Raw genomic sequence first — 25,123 nt, 5'->3', positions numbered from 1 at the left:
CCATTACCTTGGCCAGAATCTTAGCGTCTACATTTAGGAGGGAAATAGGTCTATAGGACCCGCATTGCAGCGGGTCTTTTTCCTTCTTTAGGAGAAGCGATATCGTTGCCTCAGACATAATCGGGGGCAGCTGTCCCCTTTCCTTCGCCTCATTAAAGGTTCTCATCAGTAGCGGGGCAAGCAAGTCCACATATTTCCTATAAAATTCGACTGGAAATCCATCCGGTCCCGGAGCCTTCCCCGCCTGCATACTCCTAATTCCTTTCACTACTTCCTCTATCTCGATCTGTGCTCCCAGTCCCACCCTCTCCTGCTCCTCCACCCTAGGAAATTCCAGCCGGTCCAGGAAGCACATCATTCTCTCCTTCCCATCCGGGGGCTGAGCTTCGTATAATCTTTTATAGAATGCCTTGAACACTCCATTCACTCTCTCCGCTCCCCGCTCTATCTCTCCTTCCTCATCCCTCACTCCCCCTATTTCCCTCGCTGCTCCCCTTTTCCTCAATTGATGGGCCAGCAACCTGCTCGCCTTCTCCCCATACTCATACTGTACACCCTGTGCCTTCCTCCACTGTGCTTCTGCAGTACCCGTTGTCAGCAAGTCAAATTCTACGTGTAACCTTTGCCTTTCCCTGTACAGTCCCTCCTCCGGTGCCTCCGCATATTGCCTGTCCACCCTCAGAAGTTCTTGCAGCAACCGCTCCCGTTCCCTACTCACCTGCTTTCCTTTATGTGCCCTTATTGATATCAGCTCCCCTCTAACCACTGCCTTCAGCGGCTCCCAGATCACTCCCACCTGGACCTCCCCGTTATCATTGAGTTCCAAGTATTTTTCAATGCACCCCCTCACCCTTAGACACACCCCTTCATCTGCCATTAGTCCCATGTCCATTCTTCAGGGTGGACGCCCTTCTGTTTCCTCCCCTATCTCCAAGTCTACCCAATGTGGAGCGTGATCCGAAATGGCTATAGCCGTATACTCCGTCCCCCTCACCTTCGGGATCAACGCCCTTCCCAAAACAAAAAAGTCTATTCGCGAATAAACTTTGTGGACGTAGGAGAAAAACAAAAACTCCTTACTCCTAGGTCTACTAAATCTCCACGGATCTACTCCTCCCATCTGCTCCATAAAATCTTTAAGCACCTTGGCTGCAGCCGGCCTCCTTCCAGTCCTGGACCTCGACCTGTCCAGCCCTGGCTCCAGCACCGTATTAAAATCTCCCCCCATTACCAGCTTTCCCACCTCTAGGTCCGGGATGCGTCCTAGCATGCGCCTCATAAAATTGGCATCATCCCAGTTCGGGGCATATACGTTTACCAAGACCACCGCCTTCCCCTGTAATTTGCCACTCACCATTACGTATCTGCCCCCGCTATCCGCCACTATGGTCTTTGCCTCAAACATAACCCGCTTCCCCACTAGTATAGCCACCCCCCTGTTTTTCGCATCTAGCCCCGAATGAAACACCTGCCCCACCCATCCTTTGCGTAGTCTAACCTGGTCTATAAGTTTCAAGTGCGTCTCTTGTAACATAACCACGTCTGCCTTAAGTTTCTTAAGGTGTGCGAGTACTCGTGCCCTCTTTATCGGCCCGTTCAGCCCTCTCACATTCCACGTGATCAACCGGGTTGGGGGGCTTTTTACCCCCCCCACTTGTCGATTAGCCATCCCCTTTTTCCAGCTCCTCACCCGGTTCCCACGCAGCTGTGTCCCACCCAGGCGGTGCCCCCCCCGCCCACCCCACCCCATTCCGGCTCCCCCCTCCCCAGCAGCAGCAACCCAGTAACTCCCCCCTCCCAACCCCCCCGCTAGATCCCCCACTAGCGTAGTTACACCCCCCATGTTGCTCCCAGAAGTCAGCAAACTCTGGCCGACCTCGGCTTCCCCCCGTGACTTCGGCTCGCACCGTGCGACGCCCCCTCCTTCCTGCTTCCCTATTCCCGCCATGATTATCATAGCGCGGGAACAAAGCCCGCGCTTCCCTTTTGGCCCCACGTCCATGACCAACGCCCCATCTCCTCCACCTCCCTTCCTCCCTCCACCACCACCTGTGGAAGAGAGAAAAGTTACCGCATCGCAGGATTAATAACATAAAACTCATCTTTCCCCCCCTTTTTCCCCCCCTCTTCGCCCCCCATACTCGCCCCACCACTTTGTTTCAAACGTTCTTTTTTAATAACCCGCTTATTCCAGTTTTTCTTCCACAATAAAAGTCCACGCCTCATCCGCCGTCTCAAAGTAGTGGTGCCTCCCTTGATATGTGACCCACAGTCTTGTCGGTTGCAGCATTCCAAATTTTATCTTTTTGTGAAGCACCGCCTTGGCCCGATTAAAGCTCGCCCTCCTTCTCGCCACCTCCGCACTCCAGTCTTGATATACGCGGATCACCGCGTTCTCCCACCTACTGCTCCGAGTTTTCTTTGCCCATCTAAGGACCATCTCTCTGTCCTTAAAACGGAGGAATCTCACCACTATGGCTCCAGGAATTTCTCCTGCTCTCGGTCTTCGCGCCATCACTCGATATGCTCCCTCCACCTCCAGCGGACTCGCCGGGGCCTCCGCTCCCATTAACGAGTGCAGCATCGTGCTCACATATGCCCCGACGTCTGCTCCTTCTGCACCTTCAGGAAGACCAAGAATCCTTAAATTATTCCTCCTCGCGTTATTCTCCAGCACCTCCAGTCTTTCCACACATCGTTTATGGTGTGCCTCATGCATTTCCGTCTTCACCACCAGGCCCTGTATATCGTCCTCGTTCTCGGCAGCCTTTGCCTTCACGACCCGAAGCTCCCGCTCCTGGGTCTTTTGCTCATCCTTTAGCCCTTCGATTGCCTGTAATATCGGGGCCAACAGCTCCTTCTTCATTTCCTTTTTAAGTTCTTCCACGCAACATTTCAAAAACTCTTGTTGTTCAGGGCCCCATGTTAAAGTGCCACCTTCCGTCGCTATCTTGGTTCTTGCTTGCCTTCCTTGCCGCTGCTCCAAAGGATCCACTGCAATCTGGCCACTTCCCTCTCCTTTTTCCATCCGTTTCCAGGGGGGATTCCCTTCTGGTTTACCGCACAGTGCTTCTAGCCGTTAAAATTGCCGTTGGGGCTCTTATTAAGAACCCAAAAGTCCGTTCCACCGGGAGCTGCCGAAACGTGCGACTTAGCTGGTCATCGCCGCACCCGGAAGTCTCATAGCCTCATTTCCATCAGTCATTGGCATGTTATTTGTGTCTTCCACTGTGAAGACCGACCCAAAAAACCTGTTCAGTTCCTCAGCCATTTCCTCATCCCCCATTATTAAATCTCCCTTCCCATCCTCTAAAGGACCAATATTTACCGTAGCCACTCTTTTTTGTTTTATATGTTTATGCTGCCCGCTTTCCCTAGGCAGCGGGAGGTGTAGATGGAGTCAATGGATGGGAGGCAGGTTCGTGTAATGGACTGGGCTGTGTTCACGACTCTCTGAAGTTTCTTGCGGTCCTGGGTCGAGCAGTTGCCATACCAGTCTGTGATGCAGCCTGATAGGATGCTTTCTATGGTGCATCTGTAAAAGTTGGTAAGAGTCAATGTGGACATGCCGAATTTCCTTAGTTTCCTGAGAAGTATAGGCACTGTTGTGCTTTCTTGGTGGTAGCGATGACGTGGGTGGACCAGGACAGATTTTTGGAGATGTGCACCCCTAGGAATTTGAAACTGCTAACCATCTCCACCTCGGCCCCGTTGATGCTGACAGTACTTTGCTTCCTGACGTCAATGACTAGCTCTTTAGTTTTGCTGGCATTGAGGGAGAACATAGAATATTACAGCGCAGTACAGGCCCTTCGGCCCTCGATGTTGCGCCGACCTGTGAAACCACTCTAAAGCCCATCTACACTATTCCCTTATCATCCATATGTCTATCCAATTACCATTTAAATGCCCTTTGTGTTGGCGAGTCCACTACTGTTGCAGGCAGGGCATTCCACGCCCTTACTACTCTCTGAGTAAAGAACCTACCTCTGACATCTGTCCTATATCTATCTCACCTCAATTTAAAGCTATGTCCCCTCGTGCTAGACATCACCATCCGAGGAAAAAGGCTCTCACTGTCCACCCTATCCAATCCTCTGATCATCTTGTATGCCTCAATAAAGTCTCCTCTTAACCTTCTCTCTAACGAAAACAGCCTCAAGTCCCTCAGCCTTTCCTCATAAGATCTTCCCTCCATACCAGGCAGCATTCTGGTAAATCTCCTCTGCACCCTTTCTAATGCTTCCACATCCTTCCGATAATACTCCAGATGCTGCCGCACCAGAATTTTGTACAGCTGCAACATGACCTCATGGCTCCGAAACTCAATCCCTCTATCAATAAAAGCTAACACACCATACACCTTCTTAACAACCCTCTCAACCTGGGTGGCAACTTTCAGGGATCTATGTACATGGACACCGAGATCTCTCTGCTCATTCACACTGCCACGAATCTTACCATTAGCCCAGTACTCTGTCTTCCTGTTATTCCTTCCAAAGTGAATCACCTCACACTTTTCTGCATTAAGCTCCATTTGCCACCTCTCAGCCCAGTGCTGCAACATATCTATGTCCCTCTGTAACTTGTAACATCCTTCCGCACTGTCCACAACTCCACTGACTTTAGTGTCATCTGCAGATTTACTCACCCATCCTTCTACACCCTCCTCCAGGTCATTTATAAAAATGACAAACAGCAGTGGCCCCAAAACAGATCCTTGTGGTACACCACTAGTAACTGGACTCCAGTCCGAACATTTCCCATCAACCACCATTGACTGTCGTCTTCCAGCTAGCCAATTTCTGATCTAAACTGCTAAATCACCCTGAATCCCATGCCTCCGTATTTTCTGCAGTAGCCTACCGTGGGGAACCTTATCAAATGCTTTACTGAAATCCATATACACCACATCCTAGGATTCTCTGGGAAGCTAGGGAGGAGATTGCTAAGCCTTTGGCTTTGATCTTTAAGTCATCTTTTTCTACAGGAATAGTGCTAGAAGACTGGAGGATAGCAAATGTTGTCCCCTTGTTCAAGAAGGGAAGTAGAGACAACCCCGGTAACTATAGGCCTTCTGTTGTGGGCAAAATCTTGGCAAGGTTTATAAGAGAGGATTTATAATCATCTGGAAAGGAATAATTTGATTAGAGATAGTCAACACGGTTTTGTGAAGGGTAGGGCGTGCCTCACAAACCTTATTGAGTTCTTTGAGAAGGTGACCAAACAGGTGGATGAGGGTAAAGCAGTTGAAATGAAATGAAATACAAATCGCTTATTGTCACAAGTAGGCTTCAATGAAGTTACTGTGAAAAGCCCCTAGCCGGAATGTGACGACTAGGGGCTTTTCACAGTAACTTCATTGAAGCCTACTTGTGACAATAAGCGATTTGTATTTCATTTCATTTCAACTGCTTTACCCTCATCCACCTGTTTGGACACTGAACCTTCCTTCTTCCTCTTGACAAGTGTTTTGACTGCTTTAGTAAACCACGGTTCCCTTGCTCGACCACTTCCTCCCTGCCTGACAGGTACATACTTATCAAGGACACGCAGTAGCTGTTCCTTGAACAAGCTCCACATTTCCATTGTGCCCATCCCCTGCAGTTTTCCTCTCCATCCGATGCATCCTAAGTCTTATCTCATCGCATCATAATTGCCTTTCCCCCAGATATGACTCTTGCCCTGCGGTATATACCTATCCCTTTCCATCACTAAAGTAAACGTAATCGAATTGTGGGCACTATCGTCAAAGTGCTCACCTACCTCCAAATCTAACACATGTCCTGGTTCATTACCCAGTACCAAATCCAAAATGGCCTCGCCTCTCGTTGGCCTATCTCCATCCTGTGTCAGGAAACCCTCCTGCACACATTGGACAAAAACATCTAAAGTACTCGAACTATAGCGTTTCCACTCAATATTTGCAAAGTTAAAGTCCCCCATAACAACTACCCGCTCCTATCCAGAAGCATCTTTGCAATCCTTTCCTCTACATCTCTGGAACTTTTCGGAGGCCTATAGAAAACCCCTAACAGGGTGACCTCTCCTTTCCTGTTTCTAACCTCAGCCCATACTACCTCAGTAGACGAGTCCTCATCAAACGTCCTTTCTGCCACCGTAATACTGTCCTTGACCAACAATGCCACCCCTCCCTCTCTTTTACCACCTTCCCTGAACTGAAATATCTAACCTTACTGAAATATCTAAACCCTGGCACCTGCAACAACCATTCGTGTCCCTGCTCTATCCATGTCTCCGAAATGGCCACAACATTAAAGTCCCATGTACCAACGCATGCCGCAAGTTCACCCACCTTATTCCGGATGCTCCTGGCATTGAAGAAGACACACTTTAAACCACCTTCCTGCCTGCCGGTACACTCCTGCAACTTTGAAACCTTACTCATGACCTCACTACTCTCAACCTCCTGTATACTGGTGCTACAATTCAGGTTCCCAAGCCCCTGCTGAGCTAGTTTAAACCCTCCCGAAGAGCATTAGCAAATTCCCCCCCCCCCAGGATATTGGTACCCCTCTGGTCCAGGTGTAGACCATCCCGTTTGTAGAGGTCCCACCGACCCCAGAATGAGCCCCAATTATCCAGAAATCTGAAACCCTCCCTCCTGCACCATCCCTGTAGCCACGTGTTCAACTCCTCCCTCTCCCTCGTCTCGCTATCACGTGGCACGGGTAACAACCCAGAGATAATAACTCTGTTTGTCCTAGATCTAAGTTTCCCCCCTAACTCCCTGAATTCCTGCCTTACATTCCTATCCCTTTTCCTACCTATGTCGTTGGTACCTATGTGGACCACGACTTGGGGCTGCTCCTCCTCCTCCTTAAGGATCCCGAAAACACGATCCGCGACATCACGCACCCTGGCACCTGGGAGGCAACACACCAACCGCGAGTCTCTCTCGTTCCCACAGAATCTCCTATCTATCTCCCTAACTATGGAGTCTCCAATGACTAATGCTCTGCTTCTCTCCCCCCCTGCCCTTCTGAGCAACAGGAACAGACTCTGTGCCAGAGACCTGTACCCCATGGCTTACCCCTGATAAGTCCCCCCCCCAACAGTATCCAAAGTGGTATACGTATTACTAAGGGGAACGACCACAGGGGATCCCTGTACTGACTGCTTCCTCCCAGCCCCTCTCACCGTCACCCATCTATCTTTATTCTTCAGAGTAACTACATCCCTGAAGCTTCTATCTATGACCACCTCTGCCTCCCGAATGATCCGAAGTTCATCCAGCTCCAGTTCCCTAATGCGGTTTCTGAGGAGCTGGAGATGGGTGCACTTCCCACAGATGAAATCAGCAGGGACACTGTTGGCGTCCCTCACCTCAAACATTCTGCAGGAGGAACATTGCACTACCTTCCCTGCCATCCCTCTCGATAAAAAAAGAAAAAGAAAGAAAGAGCTTATCTGTTATTCACTCCCCTTCTCAGCAAGCACTCTCTCAGCAACCTCTGCGCCCCGCACGATAACACCTGAGGGAAAATAAAATAAAAACTACTTATCAGTCACCAGCCAATCCCTTACCTGCAGGCTGTGACGTCACGGTTCAACTTCTTTCTACTTCTACGTGCCCTCGAGCCTTCCTCTTGATCTTTACAGCAGTTGTTTTTTTTTGGTTAGATGAGGGGGTAGGGAGGGAAACATTGAAGAAGTGTTTTGGGTTTAAGTGTCACTTGACAACAGCTGCTCCACAAACCACCTTCAAGTTAGAGTGACCGCACCGGACGTATGCAAATTTCCCCTCAACATCCAATCAGCAGCTCCACTGTACTACCCTCTCTTGGATGCTTGTCTTCACTTGAACAGCTAGGGTCTCTTGCACAGGTACACCCTCAAGTTAGAGTGACCGCACCGGATGTATGCAAATCTTTCCCGCAACAGCCAAACAGCAGCTCCGATCTACTGCCCTCTGCTGGATGCTTGTCTTCACTTGAACAGCTAGGGTCTCTTGCACAGGTACACCTTCAGGTTAGAGTGACCGCACCGAACGTATGCACATTTTCCCCATAACAGCCAATCAGCAGCTCTGCTCTACTGCCCTCTGCTGGAGAGATTGTTGTCGCTGCACCACTCCACTAGGTTCTCTATCTCCCTCCTGTATTCTGACTCATTGTTATTCGAGATCTGGCCTACTATGGGCGTATCGTCAGCGAACTTGTGGATGGAGTTGGAACCAAATTTTGCCACGCAGTCATGTGTGTACAGGGAGTAGAGTAGGGGGCTAAGTACGCAGCCTTCCTGGGCCCCAGTATTGAGGACTATGGTGGAGGAGGTGTTGTTGTTCATTCTTACTGATTGTGATTTGTGGGTCAGAAAGTCGAGGATCCAGTTGCAGAGTGAGGAACCAAGTGCTAAATTTTGAAGCTTTGATATGAGCTTGGCTGGGATTATGGTGTTGAATGCAGAGCTGTAGTCAATAAATAGGAGTCTGATGTAGGAGTCCTTGTTGTCGAGATGCTCTGGGGATGAGTGTAGGGCCAGGGAAATGACGTCTGCTGTGGACCGGTTGCGGTGGTATGCGAATTGAAGTGGATCAAGGGAGTATGGAGATGATGCGCTTCATGACCAACCTCTCGAAGCACTTCATTACGACTGAGGTCAGGGCCACCGGACGGTAGTCATTGAGGCACGCTGCCTGGTTCTTCTTTGGCAGCGGTATGATGGTGGCCTTCTTGAAACAGGTGGTGACCTCGGAGTGGAGTAGGGACAGGCTAAAGATGTCCGCGAGCACCTCTGCCAGCTGGTCCGCGAAGCCTCTGAGTGCACGACCAGGGATCCCGTCCGGGCCCGTCCACACATTTGCTGAGGTAATCCAGGTAAGACCTCCGCAAAGCCATCCGAGATGCCAAGAGAGAATATCAAACCAAGCTAGAGTCACAGACAGACTCGTAGCGGTTGTGGCAAGGACTAAACAACACAACAGGCTACCAGCACTGCACGACCTTCTTAGCTGGATTCTCCCGCTTGAGTTTCTGCTTGTATGCCGGGAGAAGGAGCAACATCTTATGGTCTGATTTCTCAAAGTGCGGTCAGGGGATGGAACGGTAGGCGCCCTTGATTTTCGTGTAGCAGTGGTCAAGAGTGTTGTCGTCCCTGGTGGGACAGGAGATGTACTGGTGGAAATTTGACAGTACACTCTTGAGGTTGGCCTTGTTGAAGTCTCCGGCCACAATGAACAAGATCTCTGGGTGTTCTGTTTCGCAGTTGTTTATAACTGTGTAGAGTTCGTCCAGCACCTTCCTCACTTCTGCCTGGGGTGGGATGTAGATCACTGATAATGGCTGAAGTGAACTCACGTGGAAGATAGTATGGGTGGCACTTCACGGTCAGGCATTCCATGTCCGGTAGGTCGCCAGGGTTGCCACATCCAAGCACCAGAAGGAGTTGATGAGGAGGCAAACCCCTCCACCCTTTGCTTTGCCTGATAACGTAGTGCGATCCGCCCGCCCACCCAGGCAAATTGGATTCTAAGCAGTATATTTTTTAAATTAAAAGATACTTTCAAATTTGACATTTTGTTCACTCATGCTCAGCGCTTGGATTTTGCTGTGGTAAATTTAATTCTGTAGATGTGATACTTGTTCCCTCCTGGGCCGTTTGCCTCTTGTTTTTCCCCTCTCACCCATCTATTGTTATATCTGGACTGGAGCTAGTTCTAATTGATGTTTCCCTATGCTCTGGGAAGCTGAACTCTTGCATGCAAGTGATACATATAAATATTTTCCTATGTTTTTGGCTCAATTTCCAAAAGTGAAGGTCTTGCTCTTAATGCTTTCTCAGCTTAGAAGTCTTGTTTGATGAGCTATCCCTCTTTAACCTTCTGAACCTTTCTCCAGATATATCTCTGAACTACTAAAACCTATTGCATGTTCTCATGCTCCCGTCCCGTAACTGTCTTAGTTTTGGTGTCAGATACACAATCATTTATACATGTAATTCCGTAAGGTAAAATCTCTTTTTTTCTCAACTCATGTGACCAGTTTGAGTGCTGAGCTTTATTGCAATGTTTCGTCTTCAGAGAAAACAGCTGCTGGTACCCAGTTTAAAATAATAACAGATATGGGGTTATTGTGTATTTGCATTAATTCTTATTAGCTCTAGTGAAGCTTTGTTGCATTAATGTATTCACCAGAAGTGAAGTCATAAGTACTAGCATGGGAAACAGGGAAGAACAGCCATGTAAGAGATAACACACGAGGTGCGATCTAAAGAAAAAAAAGAGTCCTGTTCTGGGCAGGATTAGTGGGAGCAGCCGGAATGACCCCGCTATTGAATGGCACTCTGTTATTTATTCGGGCCTCATTTCTTGGACTGAGGAGCTCTGCCTGCCCGGAAGAGATCGGGGCATCATTTAAATCTCTCGACCCCTAGAAATCCTGGAAGAGGCCCCTCGCGGGATCTGCCGGCTGCATCCTGTCCTGATTCTGGCGGAACGCAGCCGGTAAATCACACCCACTGTAAATAACGCTCAGTTTTTTTTAACTTCCTTGCTCACCCCAAAACACAAAATAAAAACTGGCAACGAGGGTTACAAACATACGCTGGCTAGCCACCTGAGAAGAAGAATTTTACCAAGAAATGATGTAAAAAAGAAAAGTTAGAAAGGAAAACATTTAACCCAGCGCAACACTTGCTGTGGAGAACTAACATGCTAGGTGGACGTGAGAATGATAATCTGCCTACAGAACAGATTATATAGCTGTCTATGATAAATAAGCGGCTGAAGCTCGGGTTGTTACCTTGTGTGTGAGGGAACAAGGTAGCTGCTAAAACAAAGTTGCGAAGTGTGTCTCTGCGAAATCTCCATTAGCAGAAATGATGGGGGTTTTTGTGGTGTGGAACCCTGAAAAGCCAGGCATTAAGACGTACAAACAGATTGTAGATATTTTGCAAGCACACTTGTCGCCAAAACCCTTGGTGATTGCAGAGTGTTTTAGATTCCATAAAAGAAGCCCAGGGGGGGAGTCAATCGCACAGTTTATGACTGTGCTTAAAAGACTTTCAGAATTTTGTGAGTGGAGATGTGCTGAATGACACTATTCGGGAGAGATTGGTTTGAATTCCCCGCATCAAAGCAGTACAGAAACGCTTACTAACAGAGTAATACTCTGCAGAAGGCTATTGAAATCGCTGTTTCTATTGAGCTGGCTACAAAGGAGGTTCAGAAAAAGTGACTCCCTTTGAGAGGAGGAATTATCACCGAATGTGCTAGCCATTGCTGATTCTACACATAGAAACAGAAGAAGTACGAGCAGGAGGAGGCCATTCAGCCCTTCAAGCCCGCTTAGCCATTCGTTATGATCATGGTTGATCATCCAACTCAATAGCCTAATCCTGCTTTCCCCCATATCCCCTTCATCCTCACTGCTATATCTAACTGCTTCTTGAAACCATACAATGTTTTGGATTCAACTACTTCCTGTGGTAACGAATTACACAGGCTCACCACTCTCTGGGTGAAGACATTTCTCCTCATCTCTGTCCTAAATTGTCTATCCTCAGACTGTGACCCCTGGTTCTGGACACATCCACCATCAGGAACATCTTTCCTGCATCTACCCTGTCCAATCCTTTTAGAATTTATTTATTTATTTTAAAATAAATTTAGAGTACCTTTTGGAATTTTATAGGTTTTAGAGAGCCCCCCTCCTTCTTCTGAACTCGAATACAATCCTAACTGATTCAATCTTTCCTCGTACGTCAGTCCTGCCATCCCAGGAATTAGTCTGGTAAACATTCGCTACACTCCCTCGATAGCTAGAACATCCTTTCTCAGTTAAGGAGACCAAAACTGCACACAATATTCCAGGTGTGGCCTCACCAAGGCCCTGTATAATTGCAACAATAGATACTGGGCCACCCCACTGCTGAATGGACAGCCAGTAAGGATGGACGTAGACACTGGACAGTTGTCTCGTTCGTGCCAGAGACTGTCTACAAGGAGAAACTTAAAAATATTCCTTTGAGGCATCAAGGATAGTGCTGAAGCCATACACAGGGGAAGTGGTTCCAGTGAAGGGCCGCATTTAAGTCACTGTGCATCTTAATGGGCAAACAGCAGATTTGTCTCTCCATGTAGTAAAGGGAAATTATCCAGCGTTAATGGGTTGATGTAGCTGGAGAAGATTCAGCTGAACTGGGCCGAAGTCAACATGATCACCAATGGAGAATCTGGCCTCATGAAAATTTTAAAGAAGTACACTGCTGTTTGATGGGGAATTAGGGAGCATAAAAGTTAAACTGAAAATAACAGAAGGAAGCCTTGCAAAACGCATGAAGGCAAGGTCTGTACCATATGCTATTCGGCCAAAGCTGGAGACTTAGAACAACTTATGAAGTCTGATGTCTTGGAACCTGTTAGCATCAGTGAATAGCCGCGTAAGTAGTTCCAGTCATCAAGAAAGATGGATCTGGAAGGATTCCTCTGAGGCGAGGCGGTCACTTCCTCAAATCTATAAGCGGAGTGAGAGGCAAGTGGAGGAGATGCGAGGTTGCTGACGTTGAGGAGCTGATAATCGTGGCCCAGGGATGCAGAGCATTAAGTGTGTGGTGGTGGGGGACGGTGCCGTTGGAAAGACCTGCCTGTTGATCTGTTACACCACCAATGCCTTTCCCAAAGAGTACATCCCAACCGTCTTTGACAACTATAGTGCGCAGATCACGGTGGACAATCGGACAGTTAGTCTGAACCTTTGGGACACTGCGGGTCAGGAGGAGTATGATAGACTCAGGACTTTGTCCTACCCCCAGACCAATGTCTTCTTCATCTGCTTCTCCATAGCTAGTCCCCCATCATATGAGAATGTCCGCCACAAGTGGCATCCCGAGGTGACCCACCACTGCCCAGATATGCCCATGCTCTTGGTGGGCACAAAGAAGGACCTGCGGAACGACCCGGAAACCATCAAGAAGCTGAAGGAGCAGAGCCTGGCACCGATCACGCAGCACCAGGGCAACGGGCTGGCCAAGCAGATCCAGGCCGTGAAGTACATGGAGTGCTCAGCTCTCAACCAGGAAGGAATTAAAGAGGTGATTGCCGAGGCTGTGAGAGCTGTGATTAACCCAACTCCGGTGAAAATCAGAAAGCCCTGCGTACTCTTGTGAGGATGGTTCCTCCTTCCCCCCCCCCACTCCCACTCCCACCTTGATTTGTCAGGACATTTGTGATATCAGTGACTCTGGAATATCACTAACGCTTGTTGGGAAGAAATCTGCTTCGTCCAGTTTGAGAAGGATTAGCCAGATTGACGTCTCCAATTGGACTAGTTCCTATTTTCCCCTCCCTCCCGCATCAATCAAACATCCAGGAAACATTTGAGTATTTTGGGATGAGTGTGGGAAGGGGTCCTCATTGCTGTCCTTGTCCCCTCCTCACTTTGCTGAGCAGGCTGACCCTGTGGATCCTCCATCCTTTGGCCTTCCCTCCCCAGAGCTCATTCCAGCTGGGCATTCCCTATATTCCTTTTCCTGGAATAACACGTTCCTGAGGGATTGTCCATATCTCCCTGTTGGATGAGTCCCACCTTTTAGCCGTAGTAAAATGGATTGGCCATGATAAATTGCCCTTAGTGTCCAAAATTGCCCTTAGTGTTGGGCATGGAGTTACTGGATTATGGGTTACTGGATTATGGGGATAGGGTGGAGGTGTTGACCTTGGGTGGGGTGCTCTTTCCAAGACCCGGTGCAGACTCGATGGGCCGAATGGCCTCCTTCCGCACTGTAAATTCTATGATAATCTATGATTTGCGGGACACCATAAATCCAGTGTTAGTTGCTGAACAGCACCCATCACCTCACATTGATGACTCGTTTGCGGGATTGACAGGAGACCAACATTTCAGCAAAATTGATGTGAGCCATGCTTGCTTACAGAAGAAAGTGGACTGGAAGTCACAGGAACTTGTGACACATAAAGGCTTGCTCCAGCACCGAAGATTGCCATTTGGTATCAGATCCTGCATCGTTTCAAAGAGCAATGGATCAGATCCTGAGTGGACTGATCTAACCCGGAGGAAACCTGCGCAGACATGGGGAGGACGTGCAGATTCTGCACAGTCAGTGACCCAAGCCGGAATTGAACCTGGATCATGGTGCTCTGAAATAACAGTGCTAACCATTGTGCTACCATGCCGACCAAATGCTCCTCAGCTCTCCTCTAATCCTTTAACCAATTACTTTAAATCAATAACATTTTTACATCACTGCTAAAAGATATAGGTGATTTCTACCCACTCTCTCTAAGCCCCCCAAAATTTTATACACTAATTAAATCTCCCTTCAGCCTCCTCTGTTCCAAGAAAAACAGCCCCAACCCATCCAATCTTTATTGATGTCCAAAATTCTCCATTCCTGGCAAGACAAATATCGTCTGTACCCTCCAGTGTGATTACGCTCTTCCTGTAATGTGATGACCAGTGTTCTCAGTACTTTAACAGCGTTCTAACTGGTGTTTTATACAGTTGTAGCATTACCTCCCTGCTTTTTCAGTGTAGGCCTCAGCCAGTAAAGTTTCCCATTTGCCTTCTTGACAACATATCTATCTGTCCTGCTACCTTTGGAGATCTCTTGAGTGTGTACTCCAAGATCCTCCTGTTTCTCTACACTTCTCAGTATCCTACCATTTATTGTGTTATTCCCTTGTCTTGTTTGCCTTCTGCAAATGGTTATCTCACACTTTTCTGAATTCTGTTCTATTTGCCACCCTGCTGTCCACCTGACTTGTCCATTGATATCTCTGTCCAGTCTAGTTTTCTTCCTCACTGCCAACCATGCAACCAATTTTATTTCATTTGCAAATTTCTGAATCATGTCTCCTTCATGAATGATTGATATATACCACAAAATCAGCAGCTCATTGGAAACAAACCACCAATCACAAAATGCTTTGCTCCCTGCCGCTGAACCAATTTTGGATCTCACTTTCCCCCAAGGATCCCATGAGTGTTAACTTTCTGACTGCATTCCCTGAATCTGTGGGGTGACCTCATCCAGAAATGTGCCATAGACTTGGCTCTCAGTCTTGCAGATGCACCAGTGAAACCAGCTGCTATTCAATCTCCAGAACTCAAGCTCCTCCAGCTGAAGGCTTATCTGCTGGAGTCGGATGTCCAGAACATCAGAAGAATCCTGGAGGTCCCACACTGCACAGAGTATGCATTCCATTGGTCTGAGGTGCCCTGCTATGTCTCTATTAGACTAATTAAATTTAACAGCAATAACCTTAAAGACTTTAAAATAAAACTCACCAGCTCTCACCAATTAGCCTCTTTCCTTGAACTGAAGCCACTTGGGCTTTCTTAACCTCTCTTCCTGAGGCGTGCACACTCTCTGTGCTCCATCTGCTCTCCTGCCCAGCTCCCAAGCTCCTTCAGATCTGCACCCTTTGCCTCCGGGTTCAATTGTCCTGTGATGTCAGTTATTGATTCTGTTTTAAAAAATTTTTCATATCAACACCTCTTGTCTTTGCTCCTACTCATGCTGTTACTGTAGTATCGATTGCTTCACATTTACCCACGGTTGAAATCTCAGATCAGTGAGGAAGAGGCCATGTAGTTCACCATACCTGTACTGACTCTGTGAAAGAGCTCTCCACCTAGTCCCATTCCTCTCACTTGATGTTTCAAATATTTATCCCTTTTCCTTTTTCTGAGCTATTGTCATTTCTGGTTCTTCCAATTATTCTGGTTGGTCATTCCATGTTTCTAAAAACAATTCTCCATATATTTCTTTGCTTTTCTGGTGATAATTTTAAATTTATGCTCTAGTTACCAACTCGCAAGCCAGTGGAAATACCTGATCAAAACCTAATTTTGAATTCCAAAGCATTTCTTTTTACTCGAGTAATATTCTATGGTTGAAGCTGTCATTTAAAATGTTGTTTTAGAGATGAAGTCTTCCTTCGGTTGAAAATAACTTTGAAAGAGTACAAATTCCTTGCAAAGAATTTTAACTTCATTTTATGCAGTTACGTGCAAGGTGATATCTGGAGTAGCATGCTTGTTGACCGGCTGTGTATTTTGTTTTCGAATGTAATTTGAAAGGAACATTGCTTATTTTCTGCTGTTGTGGAATTTATTATCTTTGAGTACTGGATTCTGATTGTATACCATGCAAAATAATGCGATCTATTGGAGCCATTTCTATGTTCCATTGCCTTCACTGAAACTGAATTATTGCAGTTAATCAGTCCATGAGCTGATGCCATGCTCCCTTAGACACCTTCAGGTTAAAATGTTCCCAGAAATCAGGCCTTGGACCCATTTCTGTGTTGTTAGATTCTAACTTGAAGTGTGCAGCCTTTCTCCTTCCACTGCTCCTTTTCTCAAACTGAACTTTTTTTTCATTGATTTATAGTCTTTGGTTTGCCCTGGCCCTCTCTGTGGATGTACCTACACCTTACGTATTGCAGCGGTTCAAGAAGGCAGCCCACCACCTCCTGATAAATGCTGGTCTAACCAACGATGCCCACATCCCGTAAATTAATTAAAAATAAAAGTTCCCAGTTTCTGATGTGTTCTTGTAGCCACTGTACTTTTATATGGCTGGTTGAATTCAGTTTCTGGTCAGTGGTAACTCCCATAATGATGATAGTGGGGAGTAATGCTGTTGATTGTCAAGGGGAGATGTTTCGATTCTCTCTTTTTGCCTGGCACTTGTGTGACATGAATGTAACTTGCCACTTATCAACACAAGCCTGAATCTTATTCAGGTCGTTTGCAAATGGGCATGGGCTGCTTCAGTACCTGAGGAGTTGCGAATGGTGCTGAACATTGTTCACTGATGACTGCACATCGGCTCATCTGATCTCATGGTGGGAAGGTCATTGATGAAACCGATGAAAGTGGTTCGACCTTGGACATTGTCCTGAAGAACCCCTGCAGTGGTGCCCTGGGACTGAAATGATTGATTTCCAACAACCACTGCCAGGTACGACTCTAGCCAGTGAAGAGTTTTCCCCTGATTCCCATGGACTCCAGTACCTCGGCTGATGCCAGTGGTCCGCTTGGTTTCTTTTGTAAGGGCCACGAAGAAGCCAGCACGAGTTTTAAGGATACAAAGTAATAACATTTATTTACTATAACATATATACATAACAGTAGCAGTAACTTCCCTTGCTACATACTCCTTCCTGCTGGTTCCTGAACTGGCCAGCTTTATTGATACTAGGAGTTTACTAGTGGTTTCTGTGCCACCCCTCATTGGGGAAGCTCATACTCCCACAGGATTGTGGGATTGTCATTAGTCCCCAGCCAATGGTAAGTAGGCAGGTTACAACATCCCTCCCCCCCACAGTCCAAGGAAACCACCGAAGACCCTGGCGAAGGAGGGCGTCGGACTCGTTTGGCCGCAGGCCGGACACCATTTGCATGCGGCGCTGGATCAGGCGGCGTGTAACGAGACGGAGACCGGCGCTTCCGTGATGAACGGCGCGGTTGTACACCCACGGCCCGTGGACCCTAGGATTCCCCCTCTGATGCATCCTGTGTCTCCATCTCGGAGTCAGAGTCTGCTGCCTCCGTCATGTCAGCGTCTCTATCTCCATTCGGTCCCGTAACGACCTGCGCAGGCTTCGAGTGAGGCACCAGTGGAAGATTGTGAGGACTACCTTCCCTTGTCTCTGGTCTCTGCGGCTGTTGAAATGAGCTCCGGGGGCGGGGAATCTTTTGAGGGGATGGTCTTCTGGACTGAACGTGGTCTACATGTTTTCGCTGGAGACGACCCTGGGCTTGCACTTGGTAAGATATAGGGCCCGTTTGGCAAAAGATTACACCAGGAACCCATTGGGCACCACCAGCAAAATTCCGAACGAACACTGGGTCACCGGGCGCAAACTGCCGAATCGACCGATGCCGAGAAAATCCCTGTCCCTGCCGTTCTTGTGTGCGGCGTACTTTTGCGCCAATGTCCGGGAAAACCATACTAAGGCGGGTGCGAAGTCTCCGGCCCATTAGGAGTTCTGCGGGAGCTACCCCAGTCACTGCATGGGGCGTGGTCCTGTACGTAAACAAAAAGCGAGCCAGTCTCGTGTCCATTGATCCAGAAGACTGCTTCTTTAGGCCTCTTTTGAATGGCTGCACTGCGCGCTCTGCCAACCCATTTGAAGCCGGGTGGTAAGGGGCAGTGCGGATATGGCGGATGCCGTTCATCTTTGTGAACCTCGCAAACTCCTCACTCGTGAATGGAGTGCCGTTATCCGTGACCAGCACCTCGGGGAGGCCATGCGTACTAAACGATAAACGCATCTTTTCAATTGTTGCGCAGGACGTTGTCCCCTGCATCTTATGCACCTCTAGCCATTTGGACTGGGTGTCAATTAGTAGAAGGAATATGGATCCTTGAAAAGGGCCTGCGAAATCTGCATGGAAGTGTGGCCATTCCCAGTGATGTAGGGGCGCGGCCGGCGGAAGCTTCTGATGCTCCTGGCAAATGGAGCAGTTTTGGGCCACCTTCTCAATGTCGGTGTCGAGGCCTGGCCACCAGACATAACTCTGGACCAACATTTTCATTTTGGTCACGCCTGGATGCCCATTGTGCAAGTCTGATAGTATCAGCTCCTGGCCTTTTTCCGGGACAATCACACGCGTCCCCCACAAGAGGATGCCGTCTTCCACGCTGAATTCTGACAGCTTGGAGGAAAATGCCCGCAACTCGCCTGGGAGCTGTCTATGCTGCCCCCATACAGGACTATGTGCCGAACCTTTGACAGGACTGGCTCCGTCTGGGTCCACTCACGGATCTGTGATGCCGTGACAGGCAAGGTGTCCATAAAATTTAGGGTTGCAACCACCTCACCGGTTGTGGGGGTTGACATGGGGCCAGTCGATAAAGGCAATCGGCTCAGTGCATCGGCATTTGCTATCTGCGTACCTGGTCTGTGCTCCAGAGAATACTCGTATGCAGCAAGCAACAAAGCCCAGCGCTGGATCCGTGCAGAAGCAATGGGCGGTATTGGCTTATCCTCTCTGAAAAGTCCCAGCAGGGGCTTCTGATCAGTCACGATAGTGAAATGGCGGCCGTACACGTACTGGTGGAAGCGTTTCACCGCAAAAACCACTGCCAGGCCTTCCTTCTCGATCTGCGCGTACTTTTTCTCCGCTGCAGTCAATGTGCGGGAGGCGAAAGCTATCGGTCGTTCGGCCCCGTTCTCCATCTTGTGGGACAGGACGGCCCCAATACCATACGGGGATGCATCACATGTGACGAGCAAAGGCTTTCCAGGATCATAGTGGGTTAGTAACCCAGACGACGACAATTGTTGCTTTACCCGCCGGAAAGTGGTTTCTTGCGGCTGACCCCAAACCCAGGTGTGATTTTTCTTTAGCAGAAGGTGCAAGGGGGCCAGCGTAGTTGCCAGATTGGGGAGGAACTTCCCGTAATAGTTTACGAGACTGAGAAAAGAACGAAGATGCGAAGTGTCAGTCGGGGCGGGGGCCTGTTGAATTGCACGCACCTTCTCTGCGACGGGGTGCAAACCTTCGCGGTCCACCCGATAACCTAGGTAGACTAATTCCTTTGCCTGAAATACGCACTTTGTGCGACGTAAACGGACTCCAGCCTCCGAAAGGCATCTAAGGACAGCCTCCAGATTCTCCAAATGTTCCTGCTCCGCCGTCCCTGTAATCAAAACGTCATCTAGGTAGACAGCCACACGTGGTAAACCTCTCAAAATGCCCTCCATAACACGTTGAAACATTGTGCAGGCAGAGGATACTCCAAAGGGCAACCGTGTATATTCATACAGGCCCCGGTGTGTATTAATCGTTATATATGGTAGGGAGGCAGGGTCCAGCTCCAACTGCAGGTAGGCGTGACTCATATCTAATTTTGTGAACGAGAGTCCACCTGCAAGTTTCGCGTAGAGATCCTCTATGCGAGGCATTGGATATCGATCGAGTCGGGAAACCGTATTCACTGTAAGTTTATAGTCGCCACACAAGCGAACTGTGGCATCTGGCTTCATTACAGGTACAATTGGTGCTGCCCAGTCAGCAAAACGGACGGGCCTGGTAATATCCAAACTCTCCAAACGAGTGAGCTCCCCTTCTACCTTCTCGAGCAAGGCGTAAGGCACTGGGCGCGCCCGGAAATAGCGCGGCGTGGCTCCTGGTTCAACTTGGATACGGGCTATTTTCCCCAAACCTGGCTGGAATACTTCTGGTATCGTCCTAGCACCTCAGTCAACCCTTCAGAAACTGTTTGGAGGATGTGCTGCCATTGCAACCGCAAATGGCGCAACCAGTCCCGACCCAACAGGCTGGGCCCATGGCGGGGCACCGCGATAAGTGGGAAACGCCCCTCCTGGTGTCCATAGACAACAGGGGTCATTGTGGTTCCTGCAATGTCCAGTGGTTCCCCCCGTGTCGGTGGCCAACCTGGCCTGTGAGTCGGTTAATGCAAGGGTCTGTATACTCTGCTGGATGCGGTCGAATGTCCTCTGGGCGATCACGGAGACCGCTGCGCCAGTATCCAACTCCATCTCAAGCGGGTGGCCATTGACCCGTACTGTCACCTTAATGGGGGCCACACGGGGAGCTGCCACACAATGCAGCTGCAGGCAGTCGTCCTCCGTCTCCATGTCCTCAGGAGTAGTCGCCGCAGGTTCATCCACATGGAAGGTACGGCCTCTGGGCTGGTCCCAGTTACGGCCCCTGGGCTGGTCCCAGTTTCGGTCGGAACGACGGCGCCCCCAGGACCGCCGTCCGCGACTCCAGTACCTCGGCCTTTTGTAAGGGCCACGAAGAATCCAGCACGAGTTTTAAGGATACAAAGTAATAACATTTATTTACTATAACATATATACATAACAGTAGCAGTAACTTCCCTTGCTGCATACTCCTTCCTGCTGGTTCCTGAACTGGCCAGCTTTATTGATACTAGGAGTTTACTAGTGGTTTCTCCGCCCCCCTCATTGGGGAAGCTCATACTCCCACCGGATTGTGGGATTGTCATTAGTCCCCAGCCAATGGTAAGTAGGCAGGTTATAACAGTTTCAGTCCTTTTTGACTTTTCTTTAATAGCTTGCTAGGTCAACCACATTGCTGTTGGTATGGAGTCACATGCAGGCCAGAGTGGGTAAGGACAGTGGATTGCCTTCTGGAAAGGACCAGGTGGGTCTTTCTGACAATCGGCAGTGCTTCATGGGTCACCATGACTGAGACAAGATCCTCTTCAGACATGATAGACCTCCATAATTGTTAACTTTTCTTAGATTCAAATTGGAATTGATTGATTTGTTTCAATAAAAATAGCTTTGTTCAGGAACTTTGTCAAATTAAATTCACTCCAAGTTTCAATGTCATTGAATGAACTTGTGAAAACCTAAAAATTGAATCAAGAAAGCAGGTTTTGGAGGATTATTTTACTTCAGTTGGGAGAATTTTTAAAAAACTTGATAAAAGTTGCTTGTAATTTGAAACACAGACTTTGCTTACAACATAGTTTTTTTTTTGGCGTTTGCAGTAATCAGCAAGCCAGGCAATAGCTATCGTAGTGGTTAAATGGAGCTCTCTGAGCCCTTGCTGAATTTTGTCAGGGGCAGTCTTCAGTGATGTGAGTCATTAATTGGCGTTCCCCATAGCTGGAGTCCGGGTTCCCTGCCAGGCCCCACTTGAGCTAATTTGCTGCAAAGGCCTTCTTGGCTAGTGCGGAAACGATTGAGGTGTGCCCAATGTAGGCGCGGCAGGTTGAAGCTGGGTGGGTGAGCTGTGGGATCTGTGATGAGGAAGCAGTTTTAACAGTGGTGTATTGGTTCCATTTTTACTTCCATTGGACCGCTTGCTGCTATAGCACCTCTGCAGTCATTCCTTGGCACAGTGGTCTAAGCCATACAGCCTGGTGTGATGGAGGTGCTCTGGTTTCCCACAGTTGGAAGATGTGCAGCTTAAGTGAATTGACCGTGCTAAATTGCCCCTTAGTGTCCAAAGATGTGCAGGTTAGGGGGTGAGTTCATGGGGTTACAGGATATGCCAGGGGAGTTGGCCTGGGTAGGGTGCTGTTTCATAGGGCTGGTGTGGACTCGATGGCCCGAATGGCCTCCTTCTGCACTGTAGGAATGCTATGGATAACCAGGATGAGAATTTTAAAATCAGGCCATTGCTTGGTTGGGACCAAATGTTGGTCAGAGAGCACAGGGGATATAGGCAGCTCGGACTTGCCTTAAGTTAAGATATGGGCAGCAGAGTTTTGGATTAACTCAAGTTTAATGAGGGTAGGATATGGGAGACAAGCCAGGAGTGCTTTGGAATACTTGATACTAGTGGTATTGAAGGCACACATGAGTTTCAATAACAAATGAGCTGAGACATGGCAAAGTCTGATGATGTTACAGAGGTGAAAAAAGCGGTCTTCGTGATGGCATGAATGAGGTTGGCAGCTAATCTAAGGGCCAATTTCAACACCGGAAACAATAGCATCAGCCTTCTTGATATTTAACCGGAGGAAACTCCTGCTCATCCAGTATTGATATTTGCTAAGCCTGATAATTTCGCAAAAGTAGAGGAATCGAGAGAGGTGGTGGGGAGCTTGAGCTGGGTGTCAACAGTATACACACGTAAAGCCTTTGGATTATGTCACTGAGGAGCAGCATGTTGATGAGAAATTGGGGTCATGGATAGAAACTTGGGCGGTACCAGAGGACACTGTGACCGCAGGAAGAGAAGCCATTGCAAGTGATTCATTGGCTTTGAATAGATAGATAATAATGGAACTAGGTGAGACCACATCTACATTACAATTTGGCAGAAAGAGTAGAAAAACAGCATATTATTTAAATGAAGAGCAATTGGAGAACTTTGAGATACAGAGGGATCTGGACATCCTGGTACATGAATCAGAAGTTAGTATGTAATTTTGGTAAAAGGTTAGGAAGGCAAATGGAATTGTTATCGTTTATTGCAAGTGGAGTGGAATGTAAAAGTAGGGATGTTTTGTGTACAGTTGGAAAGGCATTGGCGAGATCACATCTAGAGTACGATGTAAAGTTTTGATCTCTGTTTAAAAAAGGACATAATTGCACAAGAAGCATTCAGAGGAGGTTCTTTCGACTGATTCCTGGGATGGGAGGTGGTTATCTTGCAAGGGAAAGTTGGGACAGGTTGAGTCTAAGCCCGTTGGAGTTTCAAAGAATGAGAGATGATCTTATTGAAACAGATCAGAACTTGACGGGGTGGATGCTCAGAGGATGTTTCCCCTCGTGGGAGAGACCAGAACCAGTTTAAAAATAGGGGGACTCCTATTTAAGATGGAGTTGAGATAGATTCTTGATTGACAAAGGGAGTCAAGGGTGTAGGGGGTAGAAGTTGAATTGAGGCCATAATCCAATCAGTCTTGATCTTATCAAATGATGGAGCAGACGAAGGCTGAATGGCCTACTCCTAATTTAGATGTGCCCAATCCTTTCCTACAGCTGGATGCAAAATCTGCTTTGTATTGCAATTGTTTTTCCTTTGCTCTTTCTTTATTTTTGGCTCAATGATATTGTGTTCAGGAAACCAAGTCCACCATTACATTGAATTGTAAAACAGTACTCTCTGGATTTCTTTTCATTACGCATGCCAAACCATCTCAGTGCTGGGTGTGCCTCAGCTCCAGCCTGGAACAAACCACATTTCAATCTGTAAATTGTGCCAAAAAGCTAAATGCTGACTGCATTCTGTAAAGCAATTTTAATTTTTGCCCATAAACGGATAGCCAAGAGTAATCTCTGATATATTTTCACAGCCGTTTCCTACACTGTGCGTTACAAAACATAACTTTCCTGTCGTTACATACACCATTTTCTCCAGTTTATTGTGAACGTTGTCATGGACAGGTTGTGCATATGTGAGATATACTATTGTATACAAATACAAATCCATTGTATTTTAAAACGTGGATCTGCATGTAATATATTTATGGACAAAATATTGAAAATGGCTAGTTATTAATTATAGTCTGTCCTGTTTTGCAGTGACTTTTTCCTCATGGCCCACAGCAACACCCTAGCAGTTCCATTACTATTCTTGATACTGAAGATCTTCAGGTGTGGAGCTGAAGGTATGTGATGCTATTGTGTAGAGCAGTTCAACGTTGGCCTTCTTTCTCAGTACTCATACCGTCCACATATACAGCGTAAGTAAAATCAGGTCACAGGTGGGCAAAATTGGAGGAGTCTTATTGTGTATATGTGAACTTCTTGTAGATAATACCACAATATTGATTCTCTTGTCATTAGTTCTGATGGTTTGAACTCTTGCTTGTACTTTCATGTTTTGAGACTTTTACTGTAACAAATAGACTAAACGCACTATTGACTAATGTTAAGAGCAAAGCTATAGGTTTAAGGTTCATTTTTTTATTTGTGTTTTGAAAGGTGAATCCTGGGTTTGGTTTCATTTCTGAGGTTTTGTAAAATAGAGCAGAGAAGTTTAAGCCCTATTTGTATACATGCATTTTAAATGAGATTTTAAGATTCTTACCCTGTAATTTAGGGATGTTTAACAAAAAACACAAAATAGGAACACTGGTGCTGTTGTTCAGTAACAGGGAATTAGAGAGAGACCCAAAGCGATACAAGATGGCCCAGAAGATACAGACAGGCAGGATGGGCAAGGGACAGTGAGAACAAGTTCCAGATGAAAAAAGAGAGTCCCAAAACCAGGGAATGGGACAGTAAGGTTCCAATATGACAGCTAAGTCAAATAACAAAGATAGAGATCAAAAACAAGTCCTGTTCAGTGAAGTTAAAGTAAGGAGCAGTGAAAAAGGTTCCAAACTAAAGACAGAAAGCTGTGGGTGGCACGGTGACCCAGTGGTTAGCACTGCTGCCTCACGGCACCAAGGACCTTGGTTGAATCCCGGCCCCGGGTCACTGTCTGTGTGGAGTTTTCACATTCTCCCTGTGTGTGCGTGGGTCTCACCCCACAAGCCAAAGATGTGCATGGGAGGTGGATTAGCTATGCTAAATTGCCCCTTGATTGGAAAAAGATTTATTGGGTACTTTAAATTTATTTTAAAAAGAGAGAAGGCTGTGGGGAGCAGTATCAAAGCATTATGGGTTTTCTAGAAGCCAGAAGATCCAAGGAGACAATCGAAGCTGGGTGACTGCTTAATATGGGTCTGT

The 25,123-nt window shown here is 47.6% G+C and overlaps 2 protein-coding genes across 3 annotated transcripts in view; both read left to right on the top strand.

Moving 5' to 3' along the window:
• Window positions 1-25,123, top strand: part of LOC140385329 (reversion-inducing cysteine-rich protein with Kazal motifs-like) — a 378,566-nt gene that overhangs the window by 52,793 nt on the left and 300,650 nt on the right. For both annotated transcript variants that reach the window (XM_072467391.1, XM_072467390.1), the window contains one exon: window positions 23,972-24,057. In XM_072467391.1, the coding sequence (XP_072323492.1) occupies window positions 23,985-24,057 (73 nt within the window). In that variant the 5' untranslated portion in view covers window positions 23,972-23,984. The remainder of the gene's footprint in view (window positions 1-23,971; window positions 24,058-25,123) is intronic.
• On the top strand, window positions 12,475-13,135 carry LOC140385328 (rho-related GTP-binding protein RhoG-like). The gene has a single exon (XM_072467389.1). The coding sequence runs from the start codon at window positions 12,553-12,555 to the stop codon at window positions 13,126-13,128; it is 576 nt and encodes a 191-aa protein (XP_072323490.1). The 5' UTR covers window positions 12,475-12,552; the 3' UTR covers window positions 13,129-13,135.

The sequence above is a fragment of the Scyliorhinus torazame genome, chromosome 11 (genome assembly GCF_047496885.1).
Source record: "Scyliorhinus torazame isolate Kashiwa2021f chromosome 11, sScyTor2.1, whole genome shotgun sequence".
Lineage (NCBI taxonomy): Eukaryota > Metazoa > Chordata > Chondrichthyes > Carcharhiniformes > Scyliorhinidae > Scyliorhinus > Scyliorhinus torazame.
This window is presented reverse-complemented; position numbering and strand designations above follow the sequence as displayed.